Genomic DNA, 12680 nt, shown 5'->3' with positions numbered 1-12680 from the left:
GACACCTTGTTGAACCACGGCCCTCAAGGTACGTAGTATATCTTGCATCATGCCCGGAAGGTCCTCACGCCAGCATCCCACTTCTTACAGTGGACCCTAACCTTGAAGATCCCTTAAAATTCACAATCAGTAGGAAGCTTCTTCATCTCATGTACCTCCTACTGTAATTAATATGCTTATATCGCAAACTAAACCCGAGCAGAACTATTCGGAGCGGGAATCCAACAGCGACACAGAGACATTATGGAGTGCCGTGTCGGAGCGAAAGACGCGGAGAAAGTCAGTCCCAATTGACTTTTTGGTTATACGGGCAATGATTAATTGTGTACAGAATTGATCTCTCAGTCCTGCCCCTCTTGCTATTCGGCATGACGGTATTTCAGTTGGACCGCATGAATATCGCCAGTGCCTTGACCGGCGGCTTTGGCAAGGATATACACATCGACCAGAGTACAGTCAATCTAGGAAACCAGTTGATGTTCTTGGGTATCATTGTGCTGGAGATTCCTTCTAATCTTATCCTCCAGAAAGTAAGTCACCAATTGCTACTAATAACGTCCATCACTTGGTGTCTTCGATCAACACAATGTACATATGCTACCATAACCACAATTAACACATACCAAAATACAGATCGGGCCCGATAAATGGATCCCCGCGCAGGTCCTCGCATTTGGAACCATCGCAACCTTTCAGGTCTTCCTGCACAATCGAACAGGCTTCCTAGTCGTACGGAGTCTGCTCGGACTCGCGGAAGCAGGATACATCCCGGCCTCATTATACACTTTATCGATATGGTACGAGAAAACCGAACTCGCGAAACGAGTCGGCATCTTTTTCTTCGGGATGTTCGGTGGAAACGCTATCTCGCCTCTTTTAGGGGCGGGGATTTTGAAATTGGATGGGAAACATGGTCTGAAAGGTTGGCAGTGGATATTTCTTAGTATGTCCATTTCAATAATCACACCATATAACCCTAGTCTACTCTAACAACCAACAAACACGCAGTTGAGGGTATCTTCACCACAACAACAGCAATTATAATCCTGCTACTCCTTCCCCAAAGCCCCTCAAACCCTAGACCTTATCTTCTAAAGCGGGGTGTGATATCCTTCTCCCCGGAAGATAGAGACATTCTACTCACTCGAACTTCTCGAAGAGAAGGAGAAAGTGAAAGCGAAATAGAAAGCGAAACCCCCTCCAAAACCCACCACTCCTCCCCAGCATACAAATCCAACATCAAAAAAGCCCTCCTCAACTACCGCCGCTGGCCCCATTTCCTCCTGGCCCCCTGCGTCTTCTCAACCTGGAGTCCACTAACCACCTACACCCCGACAATCATGATGTACGTACACCCCCTCAAACCCCCAACAAACACACAATCTAGGAGCCCCCTAATAGAGAGAGAGAGAGAAAGGACCCTAGGCTTCACCCGCCTCCAATCCAACGCCCTCACCGCAATCGGCGCCACCCTAGCCCTACCCCTCGTCTTCTTCTTCTCGTATATCAGCGACCGCACCACCAAACGCGGCCTAACAGTCATCGCCGCCGTAACGTGCTATCTAATCGTGTTAATCGTGTGTCGGTGTCTTCTGCCCAGGGTAGAGGGGAAATGGGGAAAATTCGGTATCTGGACTGTGATCAATGCCTTTGCGGTTTGCTATCATCCCGTGCATAATACGTGGTTGCAGCTTAATTGTCGGTGTAGTGGGGAGAGGAGTATTGCTATTGCGTGAGTTATTCCTCTTTTCCTTTATCCTTTCTTTGGGCTTGTGGGGCTAATTGGTTACATTACTATCACTAGGATGTGTAAGTGTCTGATGTGTTGTTGGAGGAGATACTGGTGGTCGGATAGCGGCTGATGAGTATATGGACTTAGGGGTCATGGCTTCGAATGCGGGTTTGATGGGTGGATCGCAGATTTTCCAGGGGAGGGATTCGCCTTTGTGAGTTCTTGTTTTCTTTTATTTTACTTTTTTTTTTCAATATTTGTGGATGTGGACTGATGCTTGGTTTGGTTTGTAGGTATCTGACTGGGCTTGTCGTTATGATTGCCTTGGTGGCTGGGGCGTTGGTGTTGGCGATTGGGCAGGAGGTTATTTATCTCAGATTGAATTCTAGGGCTAGGAGGATGGGGAAGAGTGAGGTTTATGTGTCATGATTTGCATATACTATAGAGTTTAGATCTAGAGCTGGGTTGCGAAAAATGGAGTTCATGGCGTTTGATATCTTTTAGGGCTACACTTGGACATACGTTTTGGAGGCATATAGATTTTTTATCTTTCACTTCTCTCCTTCTTTATAGCTTGAATTGGTAGGTAGGTTATCGCTTGAGCTTGCTACTTCCAAGATTCGATTGTCTGTCTGTCCCATTACTACTCACCAGACTAAGTGCTGAGATTAGCTCAACGAGTTCCTTTCCTTGAGGGTTCTGATAGCATCCTCCTTCAGTTTAAACTTCTGTATCTTTCCGCTGGCAGTTTTGGGGAAGATGGTCGTGTGTTCCAAATTGAAAACGTACTTCGGGACTGTATCGTAAGGACATCAGTTCTATGTGCTCTTGCTCATAAATAATAGCAATCTGTTGAAAGGAAGTCTTACCAAGGTGATTGCTCAACCGCCCCCGTACCCATTCCCGGATATTCTCCTCAGTCAAAGGCGCAGCCTCATCCTGATGTTCTTTGGGAATAATAAAAGCAGCCACGACCTCTCCGTACTTCTCATCAGGCACGCCGACAACCGACACATCCATGACGCCAGGGTGCGTCAATATACAGTTCTCGATCTCAAGTGGGTGGATATTCTCTCCGCCGCGGATAATGAGGTCTTTAATTCGACCAGTAATCGTCACATACCCGTCAGGGGAAATGGTCGCTTCGTCGCCGGACTAGTATGTCATTGTTAGCTAGCTGAGATCTATGTGATGGGTTCGGTCGATTAGAGGAAAAAGAACATACATGCATCCAGACCTTCCCCTTCTCGTCCGCGATCATCGATTCCGCGGTGCGTTGCGGGTCGCCCCAGTATTCTTTCATCAAGAGGTATCCGCTCACCGCTAGTTCACCGGGCACACCGACGGGGAGAATCTGGCTCCGATCGGCTGGGTTCACGATTTTCGCTTCTACATGCGGCATGAGTCGGCCGACGGTATTGATTCGCTTGTCGATCGGATCGTCGGTGGTCGTCATGGCGGAGACGGGGCTGGTTTCCGTCATGCCATAGCAGATGGTCAATTCCGTTAGGTTTAAGACCTTGTGCAGTCTCTGCATCAGGGCAGCTGGCACACTGCTTCCGGCTGCGATGCCTGTTCGCAGATGGCCGAATCCTTCATTGGGCACTTCGCCGTCGTCGATCAGGGTGAGTTCTTCGATGAACATTGTCGGGACGCCGTAAAGCGCGGTGCATCTCTCCTCTTGGACGGCCGTGAGCGCTGCCCGGGCGTTGAATGATTCGGTGGGGAATACGACGGCCGAGCCGTGCGTTGCCGTAGCCATATATCCTAGCACGGAGCCGAAGCAATGGAACAGCGGTGGAGGACAGCAGACGATATCCTCCGGGGTGAGGCGCATGCGGTCGCCGATCTGGGAGCCGTTGTTGAGAACCGATCGATGGGTCAGGCAGGCTGCTTTGGGCATGGCGGTGGTGCCGGATGTGAATTGGATGTTTACGACGTCATGAGGTGATAGATCTCGATATGGCAATGCGGCCTCATCTGCCTTTGCGGCGGATGTCACCGAGGAAAACTTCGTCAAAGATCTGTACTCGGAGATGTCAACCCGGCCGGAGGAGTTGTCGACTATGATGATATGCTTCAGGGATGGGACAAGCGCGGATTCCAGTTTTGATTTGTGAAGGTCTTGGACCAGGTGCTGTAAGATTGGGATGTTGCTCCGGGGCTCTTTTCGCGGCAGATTAGATTCGGTGCTGACGATCATATGGGTAGCCTCTAGGTGAGTTAATGCCGAGACCACTTGGGTTGCGTTGAATGATGGGTTTATTGGGACCTGGGAAGCGAGATTAAAATTCCATTCTGCGGTATGCGCGACGACAGAAACTCACGAGAATGGCTCCGAGTTTAAACAACGCATAAGTCGCCTGCAGCACAATGGACGTGAGTTATCTTGGTAATGATAATGAGCGTCATTGGCGCCGGAGATTAGACTTATAGCATACAATGGAGAATTCCATGGAATTTCCCAGCATCACTCCCACACGGTCGCCTGTGCGCACGCCTACAGACTCCAAGCCCCGTGCGAGGGCGTTGCTTTTCGCATCGAGACCGGCATAAGTTACTCGGTCATTTTGATGTTTGCAGATGACACTGATCACGCGTTAGTTTCTATGTCAGAGCAAGATGAGTTTGAAATGGATGAGGAAACAGACGCTGTTCGGTCACCATATGCGCTAACGATTTGAGCGAAATGATCCCCAATGGTTGATTCCAGCAATGGAGGCTTAGGGTAAAAAAGAGTAAATGTTAGCCTCATGCGATCTAGACGCTCAACACGTAGCACAAGGGTACCTCTAGTGGTCCACGAGCATAGCTCTGGGTCAGCAAACCTCGCCGCCACGGGGGCAGTGCTTGCAAGGCCTTGGACAAGTGCCTGGCACTCCGAGGCGTCCCACGGGAAACAGCACTCGGGCGACAGGCAAATGGGACACACTTTTTGAGAGCAATCATCGCAGCCACATCACTTGTGGTACCAAAAGGCGTCGTTGGCGTCGTTCGTTTCTGAATGGGTCGCGGCTACACCAGTCACCCCTTGCGTACCGGTTGCAGTAAATGATCACCAAATAGTTTCAATTAGGGCCAATTGTTTAATGACTGTACCATCGCGGTGGTTGATTGCTGGGAAGGAAGATTGTACAGGTCGACAGGTTCACTGGGAGCTCTTATAAGTTGCAGAGAGAAAGAAAGGACGAAGGAAAGGTGGTGGCGGACCTTCAGGTCTTCCCCTCACATTAAGTCAATCATGCATGCTCCCTTTTATGCGGGGTTCGGCCCCATCATCGTGACCGCGGATTGCCGAGTTCCTCTGGTTTTGACTAATAGCGTACCTGACTTGCCGACCTAGCTTCTTCAAATGCTGCAGTGGATCTACACTAGATAATTAGACCGTTCTTGATTCAGGTGGTCTGGCCAGTTGAGACTCAACCTGGAAGGTTCCTGGTGGAGTGGCCACATTCCTATTCTCCACGTTTCATCGTCATTGTGCAGTGCTAGGCAACACGTACACATTTTTGCTTAATCTTCCGTCGTCTCAGAGACTTACTTCACGATTATCCCTAATATAGTATCATTATCCAGTAATGTGCCCGATTGTCGCGGTCACTTCGCAATGGTGTTGTGGCAAAAAGGAGGTTAGGGTTAAATTCGACCGAGGTTAAGATATATATTGGTAGAAGGCCTCGCCTGGTCGTCGCACTAGTAAGAGCTCCATCGAATTGAGTCTAGAAATAGTTTAATTTCTCACCTTCATACAAATTATGTAATTATCGCAGTGAGCCCTGGAAAGTAAGAAACAGACCGAATTTTTATGTACTCCGGAGTATGTATTTATTTTGTTGGCCAACGGCGGCGGAACACTAACCCAAGACACAATAATCAATTCATCATTATACAACACCCATGGGTACTTCGGAACAAGAACCATGTTGAAGGTGGCTCCTTCATGAAGAGTTATGCTATGGTACCTGCTGTGTACAGTCTTACGTCTCGTGGGTCAGTCATGATCATTCTCAGGCAGCTTCTTGCTATTTGAAACCTCATGCAAGTTACCATGCAGTGTACAGCCCCGTCATTCCCCTGACAGTCTGACAGTTATCAGTAAGTGGTCTCGACAACCAATGATATAAGCGAGAAATGTGATGTTAGCCTGTCGCGTCTGAGGGGCCGTTTGTTAGCTGCTGTACTAACGCCGGCTTCAGCCTTGCGGCACAGTGACTCTGCATGTCTAGTAACTGGTGCTAGACCCAACAGAGCATAATAGCGGCAGCTCCCTTGTGCTTAGGTTGAACGGACACAGGGCTGTGCAGTTAGTAACCTATAATCATCACTCCCTCGTTATTACATTTTCCTCTAGCTTAGGGCACTAGAGGCGGAAGCGACGGTCCGCTCACATATAGTGTTCCTTGAGGCACCTTGTGCATTAAAGGGGTATATGTAATATGCATGGTACCCTGCAAGATGGAGGGTATTCTGTTTCGTTTGTATTTTTATCGCCAGAAGAGCGTGTATACATGTCGCCGCCATGGACGAGTTTTTCTTTCGATCAGGTACGATGAACACTTTTAGAACCTTTGGCCTGTTGGCTCTCTTGGCTATCTTTAGCGTTGCTCAAGGGGCCAACTTGGCACTCGATCAGCATTCCCAAACCTTGGAATTCCCAAAGGCCCGGCGACTTTCTGCAGCCAGTCTGCCCCCCAGCCTCAGAGTGAGAGAGATCGAAATGGTCGCTCTAAAGAGAGAAGCAAGTTTCGACTTTATACACGAGGTCCCAGGAGATGACACGGAATATGTCTTCACCACTACCCTCAATGTGGCATCTCAACACCCGATTCTTGCCCTTGAGGCTTTAGAAACCGACATAGATGATATGTCGTGCTCGGATTCAAAGATTCAACTGTCCATCGACTCGCCTACTCGGGCCAGAGCCCTAAAGCAGGAACTCGAGGCTGTATCAGATTTTGTTGTCGTCACTTCCCATGAAGGCTGTGACTTGGAAGGCGAGAGGTCCATCCATCAGTAAGTCCCTGAGCTTGAAGCGAGGCTGAGTCCATCTCATACGGTATATAGTGTGACGAAGACGAGTGTCGACCTTGCTCGTCAAGTGTTCACCCTGGAGAAGGTCAAATGCGACTGGCACGATGCAAGCCATTCTACCAGCGTGTCTTTCTCCCACAGGCACCGATCAAGGATCCAGAGGCGTACATATACCTTGCATCAGAAACGACAGCAGGAGGCAACAAGTGCGCCGACAACCACGAGGGTAGTAGGGGAAGGCTCTACGCCTTCCATATCCTTTCCAGCGGTTCCCACTGCGACAACGGGACTGCCTTCGAGTGTGACTAAATCGCTCGACAAGCACTATGTCAATCAGAAGATATTTCCGCCAGATACTCCTGCCGCTGACATGTTCATGTAGGTCTTATAAGCGCAAATGTATGTAATATTCACGGTGCTAACGATCTTAGTCCGCAAGGAGTAACAGTGACCTGCAAAAACTGCACGCTCCAGGGCGATATTGAGATAACTCGAGGCTCGTTCAACATTTCTGGGAATACGATTAAAGACACAATTGCCTTTTTTGACGACGGTGCTCTTGAAATCACATCGAATGGCCTTTTCGCACAGGTTGAACTTGGTCTTAGCCTTTCGCTGAGCCAATCTCTGGCTTCCCTTAACATGTCTCTCCCTACAATTCCTCTCACTCCATTTGAGGTAGGCATCCGGGCACAAGGTGTTATCATGCTTTACTATGACGGTATTGACAACCCTAGATACCAGGAGTTGTAGCCTTCGGGCCAATAATCCAGCCGGATCTCTCACTTAGCTTGAATATGGTGGAGGAGATAGGGTTCTCTTACGGCTTCAATCTTTCGGTACTGTTTCCTAGCTGAGAGATTCGCCCCGATTATACTAATATATGTAGGTACCTGATAACTCGAATATTAAGATCAACATGAGTGAGCCCGGGAATTCCTCCATTTCGGGTTTGTACGTTATCCTCAGCAATGCATGAACGCTGAACGGCGAGCTAACAGGGTGTAGTGATAAAACAAAGGTCCACGCGCTGGAGTTTGAATCTACGTCTGCACCGGCGTCCTTGATTTTCAGTGTTACCTTCACGCCGCAGATCCTGCTTGGAATCAGTACGGCCAAGGGCTTCGTATCCGGCGGTGTTGGAGCATTCGTCAATCTGCCAAAAGTATCTGTGAATGCGACTCAACTGAGTCATGTCAGTGAAAAGTGTGAGCCCGTGGCTGATAAAGGGAATGAAGGTAGCAGCTTGATATCTGTCCTGGATGATGTCTTCGACAGCCTGACACATATCGCCCCTTCGGTGGACATCGACATGGGTGTCCTCGCTAACATGGAGGTCGACGTTGCTGATTTTAGTGAAAGGGTCGGAGTACAAGCTGTCTTGGCATCAACCTCCTATCCTCTACCCACCGCTTGTCTGAAGTATGATGCGAAGAGCCACACATATGGTACTCCTTCACGGACGCCAAGCGCTACCGCAACTTCGGGGTCAACTAAAGGAGCCGCTGACAGTTCGTCCGATTCGGATAAACAGTCTGGTGCCGCAAGGTTGTTAGAAAGTCTTGGAATTCTCCCGCTGAGTATTTTGACGGCTTCAGTGATTGCTGTTGGTTGTTGTGGTTATGGAGTGCTGGACATGGAATAAAGCATGTGTGCGCCATATAGATACTTGTGTTATGAATACAAAGAGAAAGAATGCAAATCATGCAAACCCAAGTTTTTTAAGGTTTAAAAGAAAGAAGCAGCAACAAGGTCTGTGACTACTCAGTACCGTGACCTGGCGGGGTCGATCGCTCCGTATTCAAGGCAGGCTGTGGGGGGAGAATGCACTGCCATTGGTGTCCTCAGTGGGCATTGTTCGTATTGCCCGTTGAAGAAAAAGAAGCGCACAGCCACAAACCCAGTGACGAAGGACATGTGATGTCGCATTGCAACACGGAAGAGGCCGTCGGGCACCCAATCGGGTCTAGCGCTGAGTCGGGATCCCGAAGAGGAAAGGTGGTGTCTGGAGAACGAGGGAAGTTCTTCCTTCAAGGATTCAGGCATCTCTTTCTACATCTATCTCCTTTCCCCTCAAGAGTGAACGCTTTGTGTTCCTTAGTCATTACACAAATTACTCCTCAGTGCGACGTTGGATAGGCTGTTTTCTCGCTTTCTAAGCGCAGCGACCTCCTCGTCTTCGGGTGAATCCTTTGAAATTCAGCCGCCTGAAAAGCCCTCATTACAATACCCTATCAGGAAAGGCTTCATCGGGCTCGACCCTGACTGTATAATACACCATCTATCAATTCTTCCCCCATTGAACCACGAGTCACTCTTTGATAATGTCTGCGGATCAATTGCTTTACTCAATGGGTCACTCATCCCAGGGTGATGAATTCTTTGACTTTGACAACTTCTTTGATATCCCCTCGGATTATGTCGACAGTAACCCGACCTCGGTGAACTCAATTTCCCCCAAGGACTTTGACCTGACTTACAACGACCTGGACGGTTCAAATTGGGACTCGGGACTCGACATGTGCACTCAATTTCCATTCACCGACTTTGTCAACCACGAACCATCATTCCAGGAATACTTCGGAGACTCCGCGAATGCCGAGCCCGTTGTAGACCCCAATGATATCCTTCAACTTCCGTCAACTTCACCAAGTGAAGTCTTCGTTGGATCCGAGTTTGACAATGCCTGGCTGCCAGGTGCGCACGGTTACGACGACCATTACTATTCGACCATTCGGCATATGGTAGAGTCGCAAGCGGCGGTTGACCCGAGCTGCTCATCCAAAAAAGAAAAGCGCCGAGAAGCAGCCATAGCCCTACATCTACAGCGCTTGCAAGATGCCCCACTTCCCGAGACAGATATGTCTTCGGATTCAAATACCAGTTTTCCATCGCCTCAGTGGAGTGTTTCCCATGACCCTGCATGCGCCAGCCCTGCGACTACTTCACTGTCCGATTCAACCAAGTCGCCAACACCTCCCTCCGCCGATGCGACACCCGGCGGGATTGAGCTCGTCTTGGACCTCAACATGAACACGCCAGCGAATCTACCGAGGAAGCAGAAACCTCGGTCACGGGCTCAAAAGGAAAACTACATCAAAGTTCGAAAACATGGTGCCTGTGAAAAACATCGAAAACAGCATAAGAGGGTAAGTAAACCGACCATGCCTTTGGGTGTGCAGAGTGTACTGACAAGGATGTAGTGCAATTGCCTTGAGATCAAGGGCGTTCGTCTAAATGTCAACAACCCCGCACTTTCTCCTACTACAGCTGTGCTTGATGCAACTAGGCAGACTAGTCTGCCACTCCATAGCCCGTCCCACGTACGGCCACGTCATGTTTCACTTACTAAACAGACGCAGCCTGGTGTGCTTCCACCGACTGTAGAAACTCCAAAGACTGTGGTTTGGAAGCACAGGGAGAGAGACGTTCGTCGGTCTCCACAGGACAATTACTCGGTCACTGCGCCTTCACCATTGGATGTGTACCATGGAAGGCACTCGCCGGGTTCTCTGTCAAAGCCTATGAATGCTGCAAACACGGGACAACTCAGGGCGCAGGTGCCGCAGCCTTACAGGTCGACAACGCCCTTGCGTGGTGTCGACCAGACTCCTTCAGTTCCTGGTCGCCTGATGTCGCCAACGCAGACATTGCTTGTAACGACCTCAAAGCAGCAATCTGTCCTGGAACGGGGAATCTGCCACAGTGCCGCCAATCGCGTGTCAAGCGGTTCGCCGCAAACTATTACTTGGCGTGTCCGCCAAGTTCCAAATGGCAACAACGAAGGTTCACTTCGCATACAGTCCACCAGTGTGGAGATGAACTCTCTGCCACTCCAATCTGTGTCTACCAACCGCTCGTCGAGTGGTGGAAGCCAACAATTGCGCATTTCACAGACGATGTCTACCGTCACAAGCCAACCAGTGTCGGTTGGAAACTACTGTACCGCGCTCAGCAGCTATGCTACCACAGTGATTTTCAAGAGTGGTCTCGCATTTGCCGGTTTTTGGCAAAGTATTGGATCGGCTGTTTCATCGGCCGGAGGCATGTTTGGCAGACTTGCTGTCTTTGCTTCCAAAGAACATCGGTTTGCTAGGAAGGGAATGGGGTTAATTTAACCTCGAGCCTGCTTGAGCTTCTGCTGGTGCTGAAGCTTCTGTCCTTTTGATTTTTTTTGGCTGTGGGAAAAGATACCTGTTTGGTTTGTTGCTAGGTTTTTTTAGCGGTGTTTTGGGCATATTTTCATGAATATTCCATCGGTCTTTGACGATTGGCTAGAGTTAGACAAATACATAATTTTACCAAGTTACTCAAATTCCAGCCTCTGTCCTCTGTAGTCAAGGGAATACTTGCCGGTCGTTCCCCACCTATCCTCATTAAGTTTAGGGCTAGGAGGGTATCCACACCAGTATCAACTACGTTGTATGTCCATACCTTTAACAACGGATCCCAATCCACAAGATACACGCGGAAACCAAAACTAACATAACCCACCCACTATCACTGAGCACAACACTGCCATCGCCATGACATCCAAATCACCTTCAGACTTCCACTTCAACTTCACAACAGTGACGGGTTATTTCCTCCAAGATGACCCTAAGACCGACCCCGACAACTTCGACTATGTAAGTCCCATCTACCCTGCAACTCACCCCCGATAAACACAGAAACAAGAAAGAAGGACAAGACACTCACAGCAAAAACACAGGTATCATCCAATTTCGGACTCATACCTCGGAGCTACGACTCCGACCCTGAGTTCGACCCAGAGGGCCGCAAAACCCAATGGGAACGGTTCGAGTACCACATTGACAAGCTAAACCGGGATAGTGGTCCCGAGACGCAGTTCAAGCTGCTCTTCCTGGGTAGACATGGAGAGGGCGTCCATAATGTTGCTGAGAGGAGGTATGGGACTGAGCTTTGGGATGTATGTTTCCTTTCTTTTCCTTTCAGTTTCTTACGCTCTTTCTCTTTGTTTGGCTCTGCAGGATTCCATGACCATGATCCAATTCTAGCCTGGTTTACCGTACATTCCATATCTTTGATACTAATGAAAAGGGGGGAAAAGTGCTACTGGTCTCTCCAAAACGGCGACGAAACAGGCACCTGGGTCGACGCCCGTCTCACTCCGCTGGGAATCTCCCAAGCCGAAACAGCCAACCAGGCCTGGAGAACACAGATCCAAAACAACATCCCCTCCCCACAGTCCTACTACGTGAGTCCCCTGAACCGGTGTCTAGCGACCGCTAGCATCACCTTCAAGGACCTAGGGTTACCGCATACGGAACCTTTTCGGCCTGTGATTAAAGAGGTGAGTTTGCCCAACTAATACTGCAACACTACAACATGACTCCCGCTATTCTCAATTACTCAATTCCACGATAAGACTCGATTGACTAACGAGGATAAACTAGCTCCTCCGCGAAACACTCGGCCTGCACACCTGCGACAGCCGATCTAGTAAAACGGCCATCGCGGAGGAATACCCACTGTACCGATTCGAAGAGGGCTTTGCGGAAGAAGATCCGCTGTATGACCCTGAGCTCCGGGAGTCGGACTCTGCGCGGGATGTCCGGCTCCGGGAGCTCTTGTCTGATGTGTTTGCGCATGATGCCAGTACGGTTGTTTCGTTGACGGCGCATTCGGGGGCTATTACGAGTATTTTGGAGGTGGTGGGGCATCGGCGGTTTGCGTTGATGACGGGCGCGGTTATTCCGGTGCTGGTTAGGGGGGTGAGGGTTGAGGGGCCGAGTCCCCCTGTGCAGGTTGAGCCGCCGACGAGGGCGCCTGTCTGTCCTGCGGGTTGGGTTTAGGTAGTTTGGTTTTTGTTTGGGGGGTGTGGTATGGTTGGGATAGACAGATCTAGTAAGTGAATGGGATGTGGGTGATAAGAGAGCATGTAGATATATGTTGT

General features: G+C 49.6%; 6 protein-coding genes across 6 annotated transcripts; 4 read left to right on the top strand and 2 right to left on the bottom strand.

Moving 5' to 3' along the window:
• The first annotated feature begins 130 nt into the window (after positions 1-130).
• F9C07_2280789 (permease of the major facilitator superfamily) lies at positions 131-2268 on the top strand. Its single transcript, XM_071510462.1, has 6 exons — positions 131-279; positions 332-530; positions 634-943; positions 1009-1732; positions 1805-1946; positions 2026-2268. Exons 1-5 carry the CDS (start codon positions 173-175, stop codon positions 1860-1862), a joined length of 1398 nt encoding a protein of 465 aa, XP_071366955.1. The 5' UTR covers positions 131-172; the 3' UTR covers positions 1863-1946; positions 2026-2268.
• Positions 2269-2400: 132 nt separating this feature from the next.
• F9C07_5603 (putative AMP-binding enzyme) lies at positions 2401-4487 on the bottom strand (the record flags this gene model as incomplete). Its single annotated transcript, XM_041294613.2, has 6 exons — positions 2401-2528; positions 2602-2887; positions 2958-4004; positions 4060-4095; positions 4174-4321; positions 4384-4487. 6 exons carry the CDS (start codon positions 4485-4487, stop codon positions 2401-2403), a joined length of 1749 nt encoding a protein of 582 aa, XP_041150175.2.
• Positions 4488-6007: 1520 nt separating this feature from the next.
• Positions 6008-8468, top strand: F9C07_1849043 (uncharacterized protein). The gene is made up of 6 exons (XM_041294612.2): positions 6008-6745; positions 6797-7141; positions 7195-7441; positions 7501-7602; positions 7653-7717; positions 7772-8468. The coding sequence occupies exons 1-6, from the start codon at positions 6252-6254 to the stop codon at positions 8406-8408; spliced, it is 1890 nt and encodes a 629-aa protein (XP_041150174.1). The 5' UTR covers positions 6008-6251; the 3' UTR covers positions 8409-8468.
• Positions 8469-8564: 96 nt separating this feature from the next.
• On the bottom strand, positions 8565-8809 carry F9C07_5601 (uncharacterized protein; the record flags this gene model as incomplete). The annotated part of the gene is made up of 2 exons (XM_071511369.1): positions 8565-8592; positions 8664-8809. 2 exons carry the CDS (start codon positions 8807-8809, stop codon positions 8565-8567), a joined length of 174 nt encoding a protein of 57 aa, XP_071366954.1.
• Positions 8810-9087: 278 nt separating this feature from the next.
• On the top strand, positions 9088-10881 carry F9C07_2229477 (uncharacterized protein; the record flags this gene model as incomplete). The annotated part of the gene is made up of 2 exons (XM_071509845.1): positions 9088-9912; positions 9967-10881. The coding sequence occupies 2 exons, from the start codon at positions 9088-9090 to the stop codon at positions 10879-10881; spliced, it is 1740 nt and encodes a 579-aa protein (XP_071366953.1).
• A 408-nt stretch (positions 10882-11289) lies between these two features.
• F9C07_5599 (histidine phosphatase superfamily) lies at positions 11290-12579 on the top strand (the record flags this gene model as incomplete). Its single annotated transcript, XM_071511368.1, has 3 exons — positions 11290-11391; positions 11475-12077; positions 12181-12579. 3 exons carry the CDS (start codon positions 11290-11292, stop codon positions 12577-12579), a joined length of 1104 nt encoding a protein of 367 aa, XP_071366952.1.
• Between the last annotated feature and the right edge of the window lie 101 nt (positions 12580-12680).

This window comes from Aspergillus flavus, chromosome 7, assembly GCF_009017415.1.
Source record: "Aspergillus flavus chromosome 7, complete sequence".
Taxonomy (NCBI): Eukaryota; Fungi; Ascomycota; class Eurotiomycetes; order Eurotiales; family Aspergillaceae; genus Aspergillus; species Aspergillus flavus.
The sequence above is the reverse complement of the archived record's forward strand: the minus strand, read 5'-3'. Positions and strand labels throughout refer to the sequence as shown.

What these genes read in the sequence shown, in the direction of transcription:
- F9C07_1849043 (XM_041294612.2), top strand. Translation starts at nt 6,252, where the DNA reads ATGGACGAGTTTTTCTTTCGATCAGGTACGATGAACACTTTTAGAACC. An exon ending in CCTGCCGCTGACATGTTCAT is followed by an intron (nt 7,142 to 7,194) that starts GTAGGTCTTATA and finishes TAACGATCTTAG; the next exon opens with TCCGCAAGGAGTAACAGTGA. An exon ending in CTTACGGCTTCAATCTTTCG is followed by an intron (nt 7,603 to 7,652) that starts GTACTGTTTCCT and finishes TAATATATGTAG; the next exon opens with GTACCTGATAACTCGAATAT.
- F9C07_2280789 (XM_071510462.1), top strand. Translation starts at nt 173, where the DNA reads ATGCTTATATCGCAAACTAAACCCGAGCAGAACTATTCGGAGCGGGAA. An exon ending in GAGCGAAAGACGCGGAGAAA is followed by an intron (nt 280 to 331) that starts GTCAGTCCCAAT and finishes AATTGTGTACAG; the next exon opens with AATTGATCTCTCAGTCCTGC. An exon ending in GAGAGGAGTATTGCTATTGC is followed by an intron (nt 1,733 to 1,804) that starts GTGAGTTATTCC and finishes TACTATCACTAG; the next exon opens with GATGTGTAAGTGTCTGATGT.